The following is a 22121-nucleotide window of genomic DNA, read 5'->3' on the forward strand; positions in this document are numbered from 1 at the left end:
TGTGTTGCTAGTTCCTCTAAACCGATGCAAATGTACTAAGAAACAATGATCATGCATCTATGTGATGATGTTAAGAATTACTGAGTGCATATGTAGAATGGTATGATTTCTAAATGTTGTGTTAATTTCTTTTTTTTTTTTCCGTTAATAAAAAATAAAAAAAAATAAAAAAATAAAAATAAAAAAATAAAAAAAAAAAAGAATTACTGAGTGCATATGTAGAACGGTATGATTTCTAAATGTTGTGTTAATTTTTTTTTTCTTTCCGTTAATAAAAAAATAAAAAAATAATACTATGATTAACACTTATCCAGCACTATCATGTTTCAGATAATGTTCTAAGGGCTTTAAAATTTGGTAAAACTAACCCAAAGAGATCAGTACATTTATTTTCCCATTTTACAGATAAAGAAACCAAACTCAGAAAGGTTAAGGTCACACCACTGGAAAGTGAGAGTGAATTTAACTTAAATTTGGAGTGCACACTTGACCACACACCACTGATCTTTAAAGCTGAAAACTCCTTCTAAAATTGTAGGAACTTAGAGATAGAGGCAGTCTTACTCTTTTTCAGTGAGTAAGTGAATTTCTGAATGAAATGTTAGCATTTCAGATATTGCATTGCTGTCCTAATTAACAATGTTATAATATCAGTAAACTCTTTTGATGATGATGATGAGTATTTTTACAGATATAGAGAATATTTCCATTTTCTGGTTCAAAGTAAAGACAGTGCCAGTAAATAAAGCAGAAAAAAAATGGCATTTTATGACTGGGATCTGTTCAACTACTTGTTGAAGAGTGCTTTGAAAACTGTTGCTTTTTCTTTCTTTGCTTTGTATATATGTTATATTATAAAATTTTAAAAGTTAAAAAAAAAAACCTACTTAGCACCACACACTGTAGCAGACACTAAAGATAAACTATCACGTCATAATCCTCACCCTAAAGGTCCACAGGGGGACAACACAGAAGAAAATCAAGGATTACAATGTACCATAATAAGGTCTGTGCAAGATATATGAGTAGAGAAAATGGACACAAGTAAGGGAGTTGCAACTCAGTCTGAGGCTTTATAGAGAAGCTAATAACACTGCACATTTATAAGAAAACAACATATTTTCCATTTACTTTGATAGTTTCTGCTTTTAAAAGGTGGTATATTTACTTTATAATCAATATCAGCATTATTGCAAATTATGCATAAATGCTAATGGCAATGATACATAATAGATTTCTAGTTTTCCTGTCTTTCTTCTCTCTTCATACAGTTATCTGGTGAATAGAATGAAAGTCATTACTCTTTCCTATTATGCCTATAAAACCTGAAAACATTCAGATGACAAGGTTCTGCTCCATATTATCTTCCGCCCAAAACCTAGGATAACAAAATAGCCTCTATTTGGAACATTACACTTGTCCTGGCAAAGGGGAAAGAGACATGACAAACCAAGTACTGGCCAGAAATGACACATTTATTTTGCTCACATTTCATCGGCCTGAGCAAGTCACATCGCCAAGTCTACCACCAGTGGGACAGGGAGATATAATCTTCCCCCCAGGAAGAGGTACTTCATATTTGAACAATAATGCCATGCAGTACAGTAGAGTCTCTTTTCCTTCCACACACACCTGATTTCTACGGTCACTCATTGAACTGCTGCCTCTTTCTCCCCTGGACTGCTCCTGTCCCACATAAATGCTTGTCCTCCTCCTTCAAATCTTTACTCAAATGCTATCTTCTCCATGAGGTTCTTCTGCTTTATTGTTCTCCATACTTCCAAACAGCTCAGCCCAAACCAAGGGTGCGTGTATGAAAGTACACAGGTATACACACACATTTACAGACTATGGCAAAAAGTAAAAAGTCAACTATTGATGAATCTAGGTGAAGAGATTCACCATACTATTCTTTCAATCTTTCTGCAGATTTGAAAATTTTCAAACTAGTAAGTTGAGGGAAAAATTAGACCCATCAATATGGCTTGTGTTTGCTCCTGCTGTGTTCAGCTGTGCATAGCAGGTGTGGTCAAGGTTACCAAGTGAGTAGAAGGAAGTGAGAAAGAGCCAAAAGTAATGGGGAACGTGTGCAAGTGGTTACTATAATGAAGCAGAAACCCAAGACAAAGAGAGCCCTGGCAGCATTCAGACTCCTGATTTCATTCTCTTGCTGTAACCCAGCTATTCTCTGTCACCACGATCAGAAGAGGACCCCTGTATCCTTACATCAGTTCCTTTTGTTTTGTTGTAGTTTTTTTTTTTTTTTGCTTAAACTAGATCAACTTGTTCTATTACTTACAACCCAAAGAATCCTATCACACTGTGAATATGTTTATAAATATTTCAATTCCCCAAAGACACTATCAGAAGTTTGCTATCAGTTTTTCATAATTCAAATCTACTTATACTATCTATTAATGTCATTACTGAATCATCCTGGAGAGTAATTTTGAAAGTCTTACACCGTACATGTTAACTTGATTTGAATTTCTTCTTCAAGAATGAGTTTAGAAGTCAGCCAGGTGAAGGGAGATAGAAGCAGCAGACAAGGAACAGAGGCTTTGTTAAAAACATGCAGTGTTCAGGGAATTCTGAGCTGTTTGATAAAGAGGCAAGAAAAACAGGCTGGGACAAGCTCATGAATGAGCTTGGAATACCATCCTATGAAGCTAGTTTTTTCATGAAGGCCAGGGGAAAAATTGTGAAGGACTTGAGCGGGGGAGTAGCTGAGACAGATTTGTCTTTTAAAACAAATCACTCCAGCTACTATGTGGAGAATGGACTGAGATGAGACAAAGGCAAGTCTGGGGAATGGGGATGTGTCCTGGAGACGACAGATTCCAGAGATATTTAATGGTAGGATCAACAGAACTTCGTCATTATTTGGAAGTGCAATGTGAGAAAAAGTGAAGTCTAGATTTCAGGCCAAGAGACCTAACTGGATGGTAAAATTCCCTAAGATTGAGAATTCAGAAGAAGGTTTTAAGAAGAGAAATGGACTATGATTAGACTACTGAGTAGGAGGCACCTGAGGGAAAACCCAAACAGAAATGCCCTATAGGCAGCAAATATTTATTTTACTTACCATGACCATTTTCTTGTTCTAAGGAGCTTTATAGTGATTAACAAAAAACACATACAATGGATTTGTAATTTAATTTAACTTAATCAAATTAAGTTAAAATCAAATAGATGAGGAAATTAGGACAGAAGTAAAATGATAGTAGAAAAAGTAAGAGAAAGCCAAGAGTGAGAGTAGTTCATCTAAGGCAGGTATAGCTGCACATGATGACGTTCTTCAATATAGACAGATGCTTAATTGTCAAAAGGCAATTTCAAGAAAGTAACCTTAGGGTGACCAAATGAGGAAGTCCAGGAAGCACCTGCACTGGTATGCCTTGATTTAAGGATAGATTTTAGAGTACCTGGAACAGGGGTTTAAAATTGGAATTCACGAAGGCTGTGTCCTTGATTTCCATAGATTTTCAAAAAGGTTCTTGACCCAAAAGACATTAAAAAAACACTCTTTCAGGGAATGGATAAGCTGCATATCCTTCACTCAATCCTCCACAAAAACGTGCTCCTGAGAGCTATGCCTTAAGAATTTGACTTATGCCTGCCAGCATGGGAGGTTAAAAAGAACTCTGCCAGAGAAAGCTGGAAAGGTGGGTAAAGCCCCAGACCAAGCCTTCAGATTTTTGTCTGTACTCAAAGGCAACTGAAGAAATTAAAGCTATTTGAGAAAAGGAAGAAAGGTGATCAGATTTTAATTTTAAAAGATTACCCCAAGGGACAGTGGAGAGAAATGTCTTCACTTTCTAATTGCTTATATATATATTTTTTATCAACAGGCTTGCACAGCTTTTGTAATTTAAAAAATAAAATTAGCTCTAAAATTATTGTGTTTGATGAATTCACAACCATGTGGGCCACTGACTGTATACCTTGGATGGACTGTATGGTGTGTGAATACACCTCAATAAAATTGCATTAAAAATAAAAATAAAATCAGTGATGGGTACATTTATCATCTTGATTGTAGTGATGGAGTTTCACAGATATATATATATATCAAAATTTATTAAACTTGTGTACTTTAAATAAATGCAGGATTTTGTTTCTTGAATATACCTCAATAAAGCTGTTAAACATAATAATAAAAAAGAATTTGACTTATGGAGTCACATCCAAATATAAATAGTTTTTCTGCTAAAACTGGGAGTGAAAGAGGATTATATTTGACCTCAACGTTGCTTCCTACCTTCCCTGTAGAATAGTCATTTATATTGTTGTTTTTAAAGGCTTTTGATTTTAATATTGGGAAATTTGTAATTTGCAGTGCTTCAATTAAAAGTTAAAAAAAAAATCACCTAAAACTTGCTCTCAACAGAACTCTTAATAAGTACTGAGCTGCAATTTGTCTTAGAGACCTTCAGTAAACCCCCGAAAGCTCTGTAGATGTGCATAGCAGGTTGAGTGGACACGTGCTCTCCCAGCCTGCCTGGCGAGGCAGCTAGAGATCTGAGCCCAGATCTCAGGCAGGAAGAGGCTCTGGCAAGGGGATCTGGAAGTTGTCAGTATAAACAAGGTAGAAAACTCTAGGTTCCAAGAGGGCATAACTTTACTATCTGGTTCACATCTAGATCCCAAGCACCTTAAAACTAAGCAGACACCACAGGAGGTACCAAATAAATATGTGGAAAATAAATGAAGGCTCAAGAACAGGGTACTCACTCATTCATTCATCTAATACACCTTGAGAGTAGGGTAGGAGTCGAGAATCAGGAACCAAATCCTGAGGAACATCATTGTTTATGTATGCAGGGAAGGGGCAATCTGTGATGGAGACAGAAACGTGAAAAAGGAACCAAGAAAAAGCAGTGTGCCCACAGTATGCGAAGGAAGAGACTTGCAAAAAAAGAAGTCACCAGAGTCAAAGGCCAAAGAACAGTTAGTGAAAAATACCAGGGGGATATGACACTCAGTAAGTCACTGGTGACCTTAGCAAGGGCAGTCTGAGTGGAGGGAAGAAAGAAAAAGCCTCCAAAAATGTGTGTGTGTTGGGAAGGAGGTTCGATCCTTGAGCGGGGCTAAGAGATCTACTCTTGGAGACTTTAGTCTGAGTTCTCATATATCCTTACCCCCTTTTATTTTCCACATGATTTTTTTGTAAACCTACATCTTTTCTAATTTAGAAAAAAAAAAAGGTTATACTTGAAAAAATGAATAAACATCATCCTCCTTTATCTGGAGGGGGGGGGGAATCTAGTCTGTGAGCGAGGAGAAAAGGGATAAAGTGACAGCCAGAGGGTAATGCAGGGCCAAAGGTGGCATTTTGTTGTTTTTACAACAGGAGTGAACTGAAGACTTTCTGAATCAAACGGAGAAGGAAAGAAAGAAGACTGGAAAGATTAACTAGGAAAGCCAGGCACTGCAGGAGAGGATTCAACACAGACACCATGAGCTTACATGCCACCTGGTAAAAAGCAAGCCCCGAGAACAGTGCTTGATACTCAGTAAATATTTCTCTTCTTCTACTACTTCTGTTAGGAAGAGGCAAACTTCATCTCCTGAAAACAGAGAGAAGGCAATAATAAGAACAAGCATAGACATGCTGGGGGATGGGAGGGTCAGCTAGGAAGTGCCTGATGCCTTCCATCCCTTCTGAGAAGACAAGTCATGCAGAGGGTTACTTCTAGCCCTGGAAGGAAGTGTCTGCCTAGGTAACTGTGGGCTGCTTAAGATTTCTATTTGCTAATATACCATTAGTGACTCCTCTCGATTGGATAGCAGAGACCCAAGACAGGGAGGATGGTCTTTAGGAGCACTAGACAATGCATGGGGTGGACCAGACTCAGCCCATGAAAAAGATGTTTGACGCTGAGCGAGTGGTTTAACTTCCCTAGGTATCACTTTCCTCATCTACATATAAAACGAGAATAGTAACCATACCCTACTTCATAGGGTTAAACAAAATCACCCATGTAAGGTGCTTAAGCACTGCACATGTTAGCTATTATTATTACTATTACTAGCATGCCAAAAAAACAAAAGTGGTTTTTAAGCAAAGGCAAACCTGGAGCACATCATGACAAATGAAAGACCAAAAACAGTCATACAAAAAAAAAAAACAGCACACTGGCATCTGTGCCCATTTACATTACAGTTTCCTTCCAATTGTTTTCTTTATTTCTCCTCATTGCCTATCTCTCATACTAATCCTAACCTAAACCCAAATGGTGCTCCAACAAACATGCTGCACCGGCATCTCTGGATCTTGAGAAAATGATGAGATTACAAAGAGGTGACACAGAAAAGTGCCAGCTCTTCATTACCCCCCCCCCCCCCCCCACCGTACCAAACTACTCCCTCTCCCCCACTCTCTGGAAAGTAATTCAGCAATATTGTAGAAGTCTTAAAAATGATCGCACCCTCTGACCTAATAATTCTGCTTCTAGAAAACAGGGAGATCATCAGAAAATTGGACAAAGATTTATTACAAAAGCATGTATAATAGTAAAAAGGACTGGCAAGACCTGAATTTCCTACATTTGGGGAAAGACTAATAATTTATGGTATACTTACACAAAATCTGTAGCTGTTAAAAATGACATTTTTAATTTGCAAGTAATGAATGAAATGCTTATAATGTAATGTGAACTGAAAAAGCAAGAAATAAAACTACATACAGTATGATCCTAATTATTTATTCATTGCTTCAAATAACTTTTACCATGTCTCTATGTTTCAGGCACTGAGATAAATGGGCTTGCTTTGGGAAGTAAAATAAATGTGACAGTCTCTGCTGTCAACCTAGTAGAGGAAATGGCCACAAAAACTGATGGTTCTCTCTTGCCATGTGGGAGAATTGGGTTCAATTCCCGGCCCATGCACTTCCCAAAACAAACAAGCAAACAAACAAAAATTCAACAAATGGTGCTGTAATAACAGGATATTACATGGAAAGAGAATGAAATGTGACTCCTGCCATATAGCAATAAAAAAAAAGCAAATGGCTCTCATACAAAGTGATAAATGCAGAGATCTGAGTGACACCCAAACTGAGGTCTGGGGGCAACAGGAATGAGAGGTGTCAGAGGGAAGACTTCCCAGAGAAGATGATACCTCGGCAGACTCTTAAAAGACAAAAAGCTAGTAATACTGGGGGAGAGAGGGCTCCAGGTAGAACAGAGACATAGAAGTAAGAAACAGAGACAAATGGAAGAGAATACACCAAAGAATTAACAACAGTTATCTCTGGATTATGGCATTAGACATAATTCTCGTTTTTCCTTTTATTCTTTATTTTGGAAGTCTTCTACAATGAATCTTACAGAATTTATATTACCAAATTTATAATCAGAAAAAATATATATATCTTAAATGAAAAGGAAAGGTTCAGATGATTTCTAAAATCTTTTCAGGTTCTAAAAATCTGTGATTCTGGAAAAAAATCATGTTAGAAAATCTGGTTGGAGGGGATGACCCTAACCTAGAAAAAAATAATGGAAGAAAAGACACCAAAATGTAAGCTATGAGTACCCTTGGATGGTGAGATTCTAAACAAAGATTTTGCTTCTCTCTTTTGTTTCCTATTTTTATTTTTGCCTCATAAAACACTGAAACAAAGTCCACTTACTTTTTTTTTTAATGTTCTCTATACTAATTCTCAATATTACTTCTGTAATGTAAACTAATCTAATCTTTTCTCTAGTAGTGAGAAGAGAAGAAAAGAAATTGGTCCCATTCTTGTACTGGGCACCACAAATTTTAACACATATAAATTTAACAGCTCAACAAGCCTGACTCCACTGCCCACACCAACAAGAAGAAGATCAAGCCCTCCAATCAATAGAGAAGTGTTACGGAGTTAAACAAGGCAGCCTGGAAAGAATGAAGGTAGAACAGCACTGTCACCTCTGCAACTGCAGTTCCAGTCATTTTCAGCTTCATTTTCCAAATATTTATCCAACTCAAAAAATGTTTTTGCAAAACTTACAAGAAGCCTGATTTCTCTAACACATTTCTTCTGCAAAAGACATCATGCCCACGTACATCCCTAAATCACTGTTTAAGCCCTAAAACTTCTAGAGCTTTTATCTAACGTGTCCCAGCTCCAAGTTTACTCCTATAATATATTATAATTATATTACAATATAATTGGTTTGGATAATCTGTTCCATGGTCACGCTACATCTGACAGACATACTTTCAGTCTCTGTGCAGGTAACCCCTTTCTTATCTGCACACCCTCAGTTGCCACCATGCTTCCCTTCCCTGAAGAAGGAATGCAAACAGGAAAGTTATCTGACTTCCTCCAGGAAGACTTTTTCAATTGAATAAATTTCTCAAGAATAAAGCACAAAATTCTTACAAAGGCAAAGTTCAAGCACTTATAGCAAATGATACCAGTTTCAAACTAGTCATCTTTTGAATAACTATAATCTTTGCTGCTTTACCATGAGCTGATGGAACAACCACACCTTCACACCAGCCTATCTTCCCAGAAGTCTGTCCCGTGACAAAAAAAAAATGGCTCTATTGTCATGAGAAACAGACTGTAAACTATATTTTCTTAGGGCAGAAAAAAAAAGTCATGGCCCTTTAATTCTTCAATCTCAGGCAATGATTATATAATTTTTTAATTACAAAAAGTCTTAAAAACTTTAATAAAAAATTATCTTCAATATTTTTTGCATCTGATAATTAGTGTAAAAAATGTTAAGTATGTCTGACCACACGCCAGATGGTGAAGCCAAAACCCAAAGGCATAAGGCCTTCTCGATTACCAAAAGTATTCTAAGTCAGCCATGTCACTTAAAATATATCATATCAGAATAACAAATATCTTATAATAATTAAGACCTATTCTCAACCCTTCATCAACTTCTGATATTAGAGAAATTTTTTTTAAAAAAGCCATTCCACTTGATAGGATAGAAAGATCAACGGTGATGGTGGAGTAATGTAGAAAAGGTACAGTTTAACAAACGAATATGATTGCTGAATCATTAAATTGATATTTCTTTTAGTCTCTAGTATCTCTGAGCAGCTAGAAGTAAAAACCTAAAATTGTAGAATTGTAACCCATACCAAACTCTGAAATCTGTTCTACAGCTAATTGTTGTGCTGTGCTTTCAAATTTATTGCTTTTTTGTATATATGTTATTTTTCACAAAAAAGTCGATCATGATGATAAAAAAATATTTAAGCCTAGCATCCTATATTCTGGAGCAGCTAGAGGAAAAATCTGAGAAGATGGTATGATAGCCTATGATAAACTCTGGTATCTGTCCCATAACTACTTGTTGAAGAGTGCTTTGAAAACTATTGCTTTTTACTTTCTTCGCTTTGTATATATATTGTTTCACACAATAAAAAAGTTTAAAAAAAAAAAAAAGCATTCCACTTGAAAGTGAAATAAGGAGCCAAGCGCCAGGGGTGAGTGAAGCAATCCCTTTTCCATCATCACAGTCTTCTCCCATGCACTGTGGTGTGGCTAGATCTGCGTCGCAATCCAAGCTGCGCCCATTCCTAGAAAAGTTACCTCTCTGAGCCTCAGTTTCCCCATTTATAATAAGGGGATAATATCACTTACCTTGCATGACTGTGGTCCAAAATAAATACAATATAATGTACTACCTAAGTATCAGTTTATCAGTTTATAGTTTAATCTCTCCTTGTAAAATATAAGCTCCAAGGGAGCAGGGACTTGGTCTAAACTTGTTCACTGCTACCTTCCCAGTATCTATAACAGGTCTGACCTCTGGAAGGCACTTGACAAATATCTGTTGAACAAATGAGGTGTCCACCTAGCACACAGCGGAGTCACTAATTTTTTTCATAATTTCAGACTACAAGTTTTCTCTATCCTCTTGCTCTCTAAATCCTCCTTTTAGGCTCTGATACTATTTTCCTTTGGCTTAAGGTCTGTTTAGTCCAAATAACATGAACATGTAGCACAGGTACCAAAAAGTATCTCACACTGGTAGCTAACTGCAAAATTAGCAGCAAGAAAAATGACAAGGATCCAAAGCTAAAATGTGCCAAACATTACAGAGCAGAGAAACATCCTGAGAATAGGGTAATTTTAACCATATCCTGTTTCTAAAAAATTGTTCTTGCAGCTGCAACTTTATGTCCTCACTAAAAACATTCCAAGTGAGAGAAATAGATGGTTGTGGTTTCCTTTTTCATCTTTGATCCCACTGGGTGAAACACACAGGACAAACCTAGAGGAGACTGGGAATCAGCATCTTCATATACCTGTTCCATACAACTGATTCTGTTAACTTAGAAGCCCCAAGTGAAAAAGACAGTACTAAAAAAATGTAATGATTGTAAAACCCAGCTATTTAGAAAGAGGTCTAAGAATGGATCCACCCAATAATTATTTCTGAAGCCAAAGTATAAATTTCTGAGGGGTACGGATATACTTTTTATCTAACTTCTGCCAACATTCTACACTAGGCCACATTCATGCTAAGTACTGAAAGCCAAAACTCTAACAGATCTACACAGCAGTTCACAGAAAGTGGCTCTTGCAAAGAGAAAAAAACTTATACTGATTTCTGGTCACTCCATGCCCATCAAATTCTTGGTATGGGTATGTTTCCTTCCTAGTATAGCATTTCAAACCCAGATCATCCCTGTGTAAATTCCTCCTACATGTTAAGCATCATCCTTCAACCAGTGCCACTAGGACTCCCTTTTTTTTTTTTTAACATTTTTTGTGAAATATATATTCAAAAAAGCAATAAAAATTTCAATGTACACTGTAAACAAGTTGTTACAGAACAGATTTCAGAGTGTGTTATGGGTCACAGTTCCACAATTTCAGGTTTTTCCTTCTAGCTGCTCCCAGACAACTGGAGACTAAGCAGAAACATCAATATAATGATTCAGTTGTCATACGCATTTGTTAAATAAATTCCAACTTCTCTGTTATAACTCCTCCTTCTCCTTTGATTCTTCTCTAGTCCTTAGGGGTATATGAGCTATACCCACTCTAATTTTTTATGTTGAACAGGGATGTCAACAATATAGGATGAGGGGATGGAACTAGCTGATATTCTTGGAGAGGTTTTCTCTGGATCAGGTCCTTTTTAAAATCAGGAATGCCAACATTTTCACATGACTGACTATCTCATTCTGGTTTGGCTAGACATCCTTTGTTATTTGTACACATTTACATCAAAAAAAGATGAAGTGCCTGGTAAGACACTTTTATAGGCATTTTTTCCATTTGGTAGTCACTAAAATTCTCCCACTCACAAGCCATTTTAATCACAATATCTCAAGCCCAAAGACAATTGTATTCATATTTCCCAAGACCAGAAATCAGCACAACGACATTTGTACAAGGTAAAAACATCTTTCCCATCTACCTCAAGTTATCCTTGAAGAAAACGAAACGTGGTAGACTTCTGATGAAACACCCTCGAAGATGGACTAGATGCCTACTCTGTATTTATCATGAGTAAGACACAAATGTATATATGCTGACACATTATAATATCTAGCAGTCCTGAAACAAAAATCTTATCAGTCACCCAACAATCTATTTTACATACCTAATGTTTAAAATAAGTTCAGAGAGGCTATACTTTTCTCTCCATGTAGGTTTAGGATTAAAGTCGTAAAAGGAAAAAAAGATTTCTTTTTTTGCTTTTTAGTATTTTAAATTTTTTCTCTCATCCTGCCTCAAAAAAATTTTATTGCCTGTGACTGTGTGATTGTGAAAACCTTGTGTCTGATGCTTCTTTTATCTACATTATGGACAGATGAGTAAAATGCATGGATTAAAAATAAATAAATAATAGGGGAACAAATGCTAAAATAAATTTAGTAGATTGAAATGTTAGTGATCAATGAAAGGGAGGGGTAAGGGGTATGGTATGTACAAATTTTTTTTTCTGTTTTCTTTTTATTTCTTTTTCTGAATTGATGCAAATGTTCTAAGAAATGATAATGATGATGAATATACAACCATGTGATGAAAAAAAGAATTTCATATTGTATGTTGATTGGTTTTATTAATAAATTTTTTTTTTAATTTTATTGCCGACTTTTGTCCAGACATACAAATCTCTCAATACTCTAAACATGATGATTTTGTGAGTTAATCAAATCACACATAAAAAATTCTAGCGAGTAGATTATAAAGATCACTTAAAGTACAAATTATTTTTTAATTTTTCCAACTAATTTTCATTTCCATCTCAAACAGTTTACCCCACTGGGACACCAATATGTACACATTTTTTTCCATCTTTAACATTAAATGAATTTTATTGTTTTTTAAGTTTTTAAAGTTCAAAGTTTCTGAAACTTTAGTGTTTTTAAATAGGTAATCCGCCCATGACTATTTTTGGTTAAACATAACACCTAATTGGCCAGCACACAGTTGGTATTAATAGATATAATACTATGGGAATTAAGTGTTTACAGATGTAAAACTACAGGAAACTAGCCTTTGGACACCTTTTTAAATGATTTTTTTAGACCAATCTATGATTTATAGCTTAAAACACAATACTTTTGGGGAAAATTCATACTTCAGAAAACAAATGTTTATACTATATAGACATGAGCAAAATATACACTGTCCTTGGTAAAATACAAAAGATGTTTTACCAAGATTTGAGAAACAAGATGTACAACATGAAAAGCAAAACATGGAAGCGCCTATGTATCCAAAATCTTGATTTTTAAAAAATGAATCTCTTATTTGTAATTAATTCTCCACCACCAGAAAAAAAAGAAATTGGGGAGAGTTAAATGAGTTATCCAAAGATTCAATATAATGTTTGAATAGAAACTTAAAATTTTCAAGAAATTCTATTAATGAGGTGGCATCATAGTTAGAAACATACTAACACTTTTTCCATCAAAACTTGACCATCCCAGGGTGGGCAATGGTGGCTCAGCAGGCAAGACTGCTTGCCTGCCATGCCAGAGGACCCGGGTTCGATTCCCAGTGGGTATTTTTCCCATGTTAAAAAAAAAAAAAAAAAATTAAAAAACTTGACCATCCCCCTTTTGTGAGCTGCCATGTAGTTTTCTACAATCTCAGGATCTAGGCAAATGCTACCCCAGACATCTACCCAGCTGCACAGTGACAAGCAGGACTAGCTACGAAATTTCTGAAGTCCATGCATCATGAAAATGTAGGACCCATCATTCAAAATTGATTATGAATTTCAAGACAGCAACATCAGAGCATTAACCCAAGCCTGGGGCCCTCCTGGAGGCTCAGTCCCATGTCCACAAAGCCAGCTCTGGTGCAATTACAGATACAGATCTGACAAGGCCCCTGACTTAAGCGCTGCACACTATTACTTGCTTTGTGGAAATCCTAGGAGCTTCAGCTCCAGGAAAAGTCCATAAAAGCAAAGTGCTACCTCATCCAGTGAAAAAAATCTAACTAATTAAATTACCTTGATGTTATTAGACATCTTGGATGTACACCAAACATTGATAGAGAACAAAGAAACAATGGGCACTGAATACATTTTATAATGTTTAGTTAGAAAGTCACTAGTCAGGCAAGTCAAACACTTAATACTGAGACCCTAAAACTGCCTCTTTTCTCAACTTCAATATTGTCTTCAAAGAAATGGAAAAAATGGTAAAGATATGGTAGCTCATGTGCAGTTAACACAGCACATCCAATCCAGAGGTTTTCCCCCACTGGGAATGAAGACAAAATAAGTCATCTGACTTGAGCAGAGCAAGACACCTCAAGTAATATTTTTTAGTTTTGAGATGCAGCATGTTTCTTCTGGGTTCCTCAGCTCCCTTTTGGACTAATTTCTTCCCACCCAAACCTCCTCGTTTAGTCTTTACCTCCTCAAAGTGTTCAGGCCACCTTTAATACAAAGGGCAGAGGAGGCCTGACAAGGGATAGGGAATGTGGTTTAATACAAAGCATGGCCCCTGAGTGGGCGAGAGGGGATTTTAGGAAGTATAAGGCACAGGAGAGAGTGTTCTAACCGAGCCTTCCCGACAAAGCAGGGCTTATTTGCACTTTAGCCAGTAAGAGGTGACACTGGGCCCTTAGCATAGTCACAGTCAAAGGGCTTTTGAGACGTCATATGGGCACCAACTAAAATTCTACTTACATACAGGTCAATCTTACTTAAGAATCCACTCTGCCAAGGCACTGCCTAAGGCACTTTAACATATTAGTGTAATTAATCTGAAGAACAGGGCCCATTTTACAATGAGGAAACTGAGGCTCAGAAAGGTTAAGTAATTTACCCAAGGCCAGGTGGTTAGCTGTTTCAAATAAAACCCAGGAATATCTGACTCAGAATTACAACTCTGACAACAAGGTTTCTTTCATCAAGTGCCTACCTTAATGTTACAAATGCAACTTAAGGTTACAACTGCACAGGCCTATTATCACACAAGAATTAGGAGTCACAAAGAGACACGTTGTATACATTCAGGGATGAAACAAATATTTCTTGTGGGCCTACTCCCCCGCCCCAAGAGCTGAGTAAAAAGCACTGAACAAGACACTGGGAGATACACCAAGTTAGAAAGACAATTCCAATGCAGTATACTCAGTACTGGGATAGGAGAAGGAATCATAATAAAGAATCTTTACTGTCCCTCCTATTCTCCCCAACTCCTCCTCCTCCTCCGGTGGCTGCTGCCAAGGATACTTGGAAGTTAGGAGATTTGGGAGTTACCCATTTTGGCCATACCTGAAAAATTGCATTTCAGAACCTTTCAGATCAGCAAGCACGCACCAGTATCAGTGATTTTTCATCACCTTCTGTCTTTCCTCAATGAATCTCACATTTTTATATTCAATTTCAAAATAAATATACTAGAGTTTGTCCTAAGTAAGACATAACCATTCACCACCACCAGAGACTGTACTAAATGCTAAGACTCCAACCATCTTCAAAAATTAACTTAACTCCTCCCAGAACCCTTTCCAGATTTCCCCAGTCAGAACGAACTCTCCTGAGCTGTGCTCCCTGTATTTAAACATCTCTTTAGCGCTAGAATCTAGCTAGTTGTGTTCCCTTCTCCCTATACTGGAGAATGAACTTGCTGAAGGTAAAGACCAGGCAAATCTTATTCAGATTGAAGACGGCACTTCACATGTGTATCCCCAGTACCAAACCGAAAGAGAGAGAAAATAAAACAAAACAAACAAACCAAAAAAAAAAAACCCACATATTTCTTGAAATTAAACAAATGGAATTAAAAATATTCAGATCTTTTACCATATACATATTTGTCACTCAGTTAAAAAAAAAAAACCAACTCTAAAAGCAAACCGAATTTGATTCAATATTCCCCAGTTCATGGTTCAAAACTTTTAGTTAGGACTCTCCAGGCCTGAAACAGTCTGCTAGGACCGTACAAATCTACTTTACATCTTTACTTACTATCTCCAGGAAGTGACAAGAACCAAGTAAACACTGAATAAATATTTACTGAATAAACAAAAGAATTAACAATTATAATACAGAGTCATAAAAAATAAAATTGAGAACCACAGCCTCCCAAAATCTGTTCTTAAGCCCATGGCTTCCACCACCTGTAACCGATGAATCCTCAGTCTGGAGTCTGCATCTACCGGAGTCTGCCATCTACTCTCTCCTCCCATCTCTCCTGAACTTCTTCCAATCAGCTGGTGGTCTCACAGATGACCTCCAAGGTTACCAAGGACCTCTATTTTGCCAAATTCCACAGATATTCCTTGGTTCACCTTTAACTTCCTTTGTCAGCATTTGACGAAGTTGACTCCTCCCCTCTACCAGGGAACATTTCCTTCTCCTGGGTGCTAACACCCCCTCCTTTCCTGATTTTCCTCCCACCTCAGTGGCTGTTTCTTCTCAGCCTCCTATGCTGAATCATATCTCCTGACCTCTGAACACTGAGTGGCTGGAGGCTCAGTCCTCTGACCTCTTTGCTATTTACGTTCCCTCCGTAATAATCTTTCCATGGCCATGACTTTAAATATACTGACAACTCTCACTTTGTATCTCCAATCCTGAATTCTCCCCTCAACTGCAAGCCCCTCTATCCCATGATCTACTTGACATCTCCACTTGGATAAATACAAGACAAGGTCGGCTTAACACATTTGTAACGGGCAACTTAATTTCTCCCTCCAAATCTTCTCTTTCAGTTTTCCCCATCTCAGTAAATGAAAACTCCATTTTTCTAGCTGCTTAGGCTAAAAAATCTTGGTACCACTATAATAGTGCCTCCTAATATGAGTTCAGTCACACTTGCATCTGAGTGTGGCCACGTGACTATGTTCTGGTCAAGGAGATGTAAGCAATGATATGTGAAACTTTTTGATCATGGCTTAAGGGATAGAAGCAAGCCCTTCCCCTCCCCCTTCTGGAATGCAGATGTGCTGGCAGCAGCTGGAGCAACCTTCTCGGTCTGCAAGCTAAATGCCTCATATTAAGGATGACAGAGCACAAAACAGAATGAGTCTGGCACCCTAGTAATAGAAAAGCTAATAAACCAGTTCTCAACCACATGTCCTGACTTTTACTTAAGAGAAAACAAGAATTTTCTGTCTTGTTTAAGCCATTATTTTGGATCTCTCTGCTGCAGCAGCCAAACCAATTCCCTAAATAATCTATAGAATTTGGAACCTGGAAATGAATCAACTTAATAAAATATAAATATGTGGCATTGGCTTAAGAGTCAGCAAAGGCACAGTTATTGCAGAATTGGAAGCTTATGACTCTTGTCAGTCCACAAGAAAATATTTGGCAAAGTCTGGGACCCCTTAGAAAAAAGGCTGCATGCCACTATGGCCTATAACTCTAGGAGAATTCCAGGGGAACTGATTGGACAATTCAGAATTTGGGTGCCTACTGGCTTCTTGCCATTTTAAGCAAGAAGTACCCACAAGAATGAGACAGACTCAAACTACAGCTTGCTGATTTGCATGCAGAGATAAAAGGGAATACAGAGTCATATAAGGGCCGGCCATGGTCTACAATCAAAGTGTACTCGGAATGTGGTGAATTGGGGTGAAGTAGGGCTGAAAAAGCCAACTCATTCAGCATCTAGCTAGAAGCAACCTAAAGAAACTATTCAGGACTATACACCAATGTCTACTTCAGCCCTTGCCCCAGAGGAAAACAGAAAAGGAAAAACTACCTAGAGGGTAAAGCCAGAGGCCACAGAGGGCATGGAACAAGAGAGTAGAATCAAAGGTACTAGGCAGGAACTTATAATGCTGCCAAAGCAGGGAGCTGTCACAACTTGGCAGGCAGGAGCTGACAATGGCCATGCCCCAGGGAGAGGGCCGAATCTCCACACCCTTTCCTTTTCCAAGTAGGAGTTTTTAATTTCCATTATCCTATCCTACTCCATCAAAGTATACAGAGGGGGAGGAGGGAGCAGATAATTTGTATTTTAATCCAAAGGTTCCTGGACTATGAGGAGCTTCATTCAGACCTGATGGAGAGGGTTGTACATCACCCAGAGATCCTGGACTCTGAATTTGATTTGCGGTTGTCTCCTTTGGGAACATGCAAATTCTATATTAGGTGTGGGAAGAAGGGTTTGGAGAGAAAGGCATAGGCTTTTCTCCCCTCAAACATGAGTAAACTTTTAGCTGAACACCAGGCCATCCAGTAAAGGCGCTATTTCCTGACCTTTATGGAAGGTAGCCGTGGCCACGTGGCTAGGTTCTGGCTAAGGGGAGGTGAATAGAGGTGATATGTGTACTTCCAAGGCAGGCCGTTAAAGAAAAGCAGCATCCCTTTCCCTCCCGCTTTCTTGCGTCTGGCTAGAATGCAGACATAAATGGACCAAAAGATGGAAGCCATATGTTAAGAAAAGTAGTGCAGCGCTTGCGCCCCAACGAGCATAGAGCTGCCATACCAGCCCCAGCCTCCTACCCAGACTTCTATTTAGAGGGAAAAAAAACACCTAGCTGGTCTAAACAGCTGCCATTTCACATCTATCTGCTACAACGGTCCACCCAACAAGTTCCTGACTCATCCATCAGTCCTTGACTCTGTTCTCCCTCTCACACCCCGCGTCCAACTCCTCACCCAATCCTACTGGCTCTACCCAAAAATATCTGGCCATCCAGTATCTGACCCTTCCTCACCTTCTCCACCACCCATCCAGGTGGGCAGCCCCACATCATCTCTGACAGGGACTCCTGCAATGGTCTCCTAACCTTTCTCTCTGCCTTCATCTGCCTTTATCCATTTATTCTCTTTACAACAGCCAGAATAAGTCTTTTAAAACAAAAATGAGACTATGAGCCCCATAGGGGTTCCTTTCTGTTTTCCTCATTGGTATACATATTCTCATGGCCTAGAGAATATTACCAAACATAATATTTATAAGATGTCACTGATGGTAACCCACATCATTATTCTTGCATCTCCAAGAAAGAAAACATACTGCCCATTAAATCACGACAAAATGCCTTTACAATAGATGGAGACAGAGCAGGAATTCATTACACAGCCTCTCATTGCTTTTGAGATTTCTTTCTGAGATATGTGGAGTGTTTCTGACCTTCAAGTACACTGCCTGGGTGTGAAAAGCAAGTCTTCTTACTGCATGTTTGCTTACAAAATGTGCCACAGCATCACAGACTTAACGGACTCTTATCTTTAAAGCCCCCTAACACACTTGGTTGTTGCTGTGCAATAAAATCTGCAATTGTAGCTATTCCTCCAACAAATATTTTCTTTACTAATATCAAATTTATACCCCACAGCTGTTTACATTCATCTCAGCACACAAAGCAATATTTGCTTTCAATGCTGTATCAAAGTGTAATTATTTGAAGGCATTTTAAAGGACAACTAAATCTAACATGCGCAGCACTGAACTGAAGGGGCAATAACATGAACAGGTATAACCAGGTTCACACATAAACAGGAAATGACAAAAGTGCTATGCTGCCACCTGGCCAAAGTGATTACAACACACATTATATGAAGCATCCCAATTTCAAAGATGTTAAAATGTACAGAAAAAATCTGGGCATCTCAGAATTGACTGAAACATAGTTTCAAGCACTCAGTGAATATTTTCTGAAAGAATGAATGACTTTCTCTCCTGCTGCTTATCAGGCTCTATTCTGTTCCCGGCACAAGGCAAGAAAGCTCCCACCACCTCAAGGACCTTGGCACTTGCAGTTCCCCGTAACTGGGGACATTTTTCCCCCAGATGGCTCCATGGCTGGCTACCTCTATTCCAAAGCCACCTCCTAAAAATCGCTTATACCCCACATATCCCCGTTAACCTCTATCCCTTTAGCCTACTCTATCATTTTTCACAATCTTTATCATTAAATAACATCTATGTGTATATCTTTATTTATCATGTCTCCTCCACTAGAATTAGGGTCTGATACACAGCAAGTTAACAGTAAATGTCACTAAATGAACTATTACAGGAAGACATCCCCACCTAGATATACTACAAGCACCTTACTAGAAAATGTTCCCTGTGCAGAGCAAAGGTCCTCATCAGAAGTTCCCTGGCCTTTTTCTGCCACAAGAGTAAAAAAATTATTTGATGAGCCTCTCTCTCAACAATAACAACTGGAGATGACAAGTCCAGGGCTTCCATTCCCCAGCTCAAAAGGACAAAAAGAACACTGTAAATGTTACAACTTGCTCAGGTTATTTCTGTTTTGGAGGTGGTTTAGAAAAAGGATTAAGAAATCTCCAGATTCGGATCCAGATTCTACCATTTCCTGGTGGTATGCCTTTTGCCAGGTTACTTAACTTCCCTTAGCCTTGATTTTCATATCTGAAAGCAAATTAACTGCTTAGCACCTATTAAGGGCTTAATAAATGTGGCTGATAACATTCTCTTCATCCTCTGTCTCCTTTCTAGAGTGAACAAAAGGAGTGGCAGAGTGGCCTGGAAAGGTGGGGGGATGGGTGTCAGTACAATGAGCTTAGTCCAGAGACCTGTTAAAAAGAAAGAAAAGGTCAAAGGGGTGGCGGTGTTAGAGCAAAACACCCAGGGTGAGGGTCCACGTTGACTCATCTTTCTTTGGTCCATAACTAAGCTCATAAACTTTTTACAAAATCTGGTCCTTGTCTGGCACTCCTTATCCCACTCCCAATCCATCCTTCTCCCAAGCTAGAAACCAAGGAGCCATCTCCCTTTCTCCTTTCCTCATTTCCTTCACATCAAACCAGTCATGAGAACTGGTGAACTTAAATCCCCAGTATTTCTGGTGTCTACCTGTGCCCTTCCATTCCCAGTGCCATGGTCTTAATTGGGACTCTACCACCTTGCTCCTAGGTAGCACTAGCAGCCTCCTAGCTTGTCTCACAGCCTGCAGCCATTTCCTTCCAAACCACCTTCTAATCCCAGAAAATCCCTCCAACGCCTCTTACAACCTTACAGAGAAAGTTCAAACGTTTAACCATCTCTGAAAGCCCTTCAAAACCTGGAACCTGCCTCAACTGTCCCCACTCCCCAAAGCAAATCCTATGCTCTGGTCACTCTGTTTCCTACCAGTACCTGAGCTCCCCATGGTCTCACAGACAATTCCAAGGGCCCTTTACCTGGCAACGACTACTCAGCCCAAGTATCCCTTATTCTTGAAAGTCTTCACCAAGATGCTGTCCAACCAAGTGTCCGTTCTAGGTGCCTCTCTTAGTGTCTCCACAACAGCACATAGCACACTATAGTATCTCCCCCAATTGAATTATAATTTATATAAGAAAAAGGATTGTCCTTCCCCTAAACTAGCTAACACATGGCTGGGGAGCTGCTTTAAAAATGCTTGTTGAATGAACAATTGGAGGGAATGGGAAAGGAATGAGAATCAGTACCAAAAAGTCAATAAACCTGATCACATCATGAATGTAGTCACAAAACACAACATGTCTACAGAAAAACCATGCAAATGAAGCAGAATGAGTAAATACATGAGGAAGATATTTATACTGAAACTATGGTGAATTTATGGTCAATTGTTAAGCAGTAAAATGTAGTAAAAAGAGCTTTAGAGTCAGGAGACCTGGGTTTGAATTCCAACTCTGCCACTTCTAAACTAGATGACTATGGACACACTACTTATCTCAGCTTTAGCAAATTATTTAACTCAGATTACCAAATCTCAGTTTTCTCGCCTGTAAAATAAAGAAAACAATACCTGCTTACTGAACTGTTTTATCAAATGAGACAATGGCTTAAAGTGCCTGGTACAGAGTAGACTCTGAAGGCTGCTAATAACTGTCAGTTCCTTTTCACTTACAGAACACAGCTAAGAAGTCTAAGGTTACAAATTTAATCTCCACACTCCACATGGGGAGCAGGGAGGAAACACTGTGAACACTCTACTAAAATCATGGACACACCCTCAATCCCAACCAGCCACCTTGCAGATGAACTAGGTCATAAAAAACATTTAGCAAAAAAAAAAAATACAAATAATTTCATTATAATCTCATCACCACTGTTGAAAACAGTTTAGAACATCACCCTACTCAAAGCATCATCTCGGTATATGAAAAACAACACATGAGTAGGCTATAGGACGAATGTAACATAAATAATGATGCCTTGGAATGTAGGTACCTGAAGAAAAAGAACTTAGTCATATGTCTGGTCTTTAGAGCCAGGAACTCACTGTAGTATCCTGTATAAATAATACACAGCAGTAAAGTTAAAGAAGCACTCCACTTATAAACCACAAGAGAAAAAAAAGATCACAAGAATTTAAGGTGATCTATGTGGGGGACTAAAAAGTGCCCCAAATGTGAAGATCTTTCTGAAGCTACTAATCTCGTTATACCAGCTTTTATTTTTCATAGATCGTTTTCTCTTAAATTTTCATTTTGTTAAAATATGAAATTCTGGCGGGCCGCGGTGGCTCAGCGGGCAGGAGTGCTTGCCTGCCGTGCCGGAGGACCCCGGTTCGATTCCCGGCCCCAGCCCATGTAAAAAACAAACAAACAAACAAAATATAATAAAACAAGAAAATGTTTAAAGATGTTTCCCTTCCTTCCATCCTTCCTTCCTTCTCTGTCTTTCCTTCCCTTCCTCCCAAAAAAAAAAAAAAAAAAAAAAAAAAATATGAAATTCTGCTTTGCCTAATTCCCTAATTTAGAGGGAAAGACCACTGTCTTGCC

The 22121-nt window shown here is 38.3% G+C and overlaps 1 protein-coding gene across 4 annotated transcripts in view; it reads right to left on the reverse strand.

Moving 5' to 3' along the window:
* Nucleotides 1–22121, reverse strand: part of UBE4B (ubiquitination factor E4B) — a 188161-nt gene that overhangs the window by 163344 nt on the left and 2696 nt on the right. Inside the window, exon 1 of one of the 4 annotated variants that reach the window (XM_077151364.1) lies at nucleotides 15563–15972. The exons of 2 other annotated variants lie outside the window; for them this stretch is intronic. In XM_077151364.1, coding sequence (XP_077007479.1) covers nucleotides 15563–15631 — 69 coding nt within the window. In that variant the 5' untranslated portion in view covers nucleotides 15632–15972. Of the gene's footprint in view, nucleotides 1–15562; nucleotides 15973–22121 lie in introns of those variants that run through there. One more of the 4 variants, XM_077151358.1, reaches the window with a different exon arrangement.

Source organism: Tamandua tetradactyla, chromosome 2 (assembly GCF_023851605.1).
Source record: "Tamandua tetradactyla isolate mTamTet1 chromosome 2, mTamTet1.pri, whole genome shotgun sequence".
NCBI classification, from domain to species: Eukaryota; Metazoa; Chordata; class Mammalia; order Pilosa; family Myrmecophagidae; genus Tamandua; species Tamandua tetradactyla.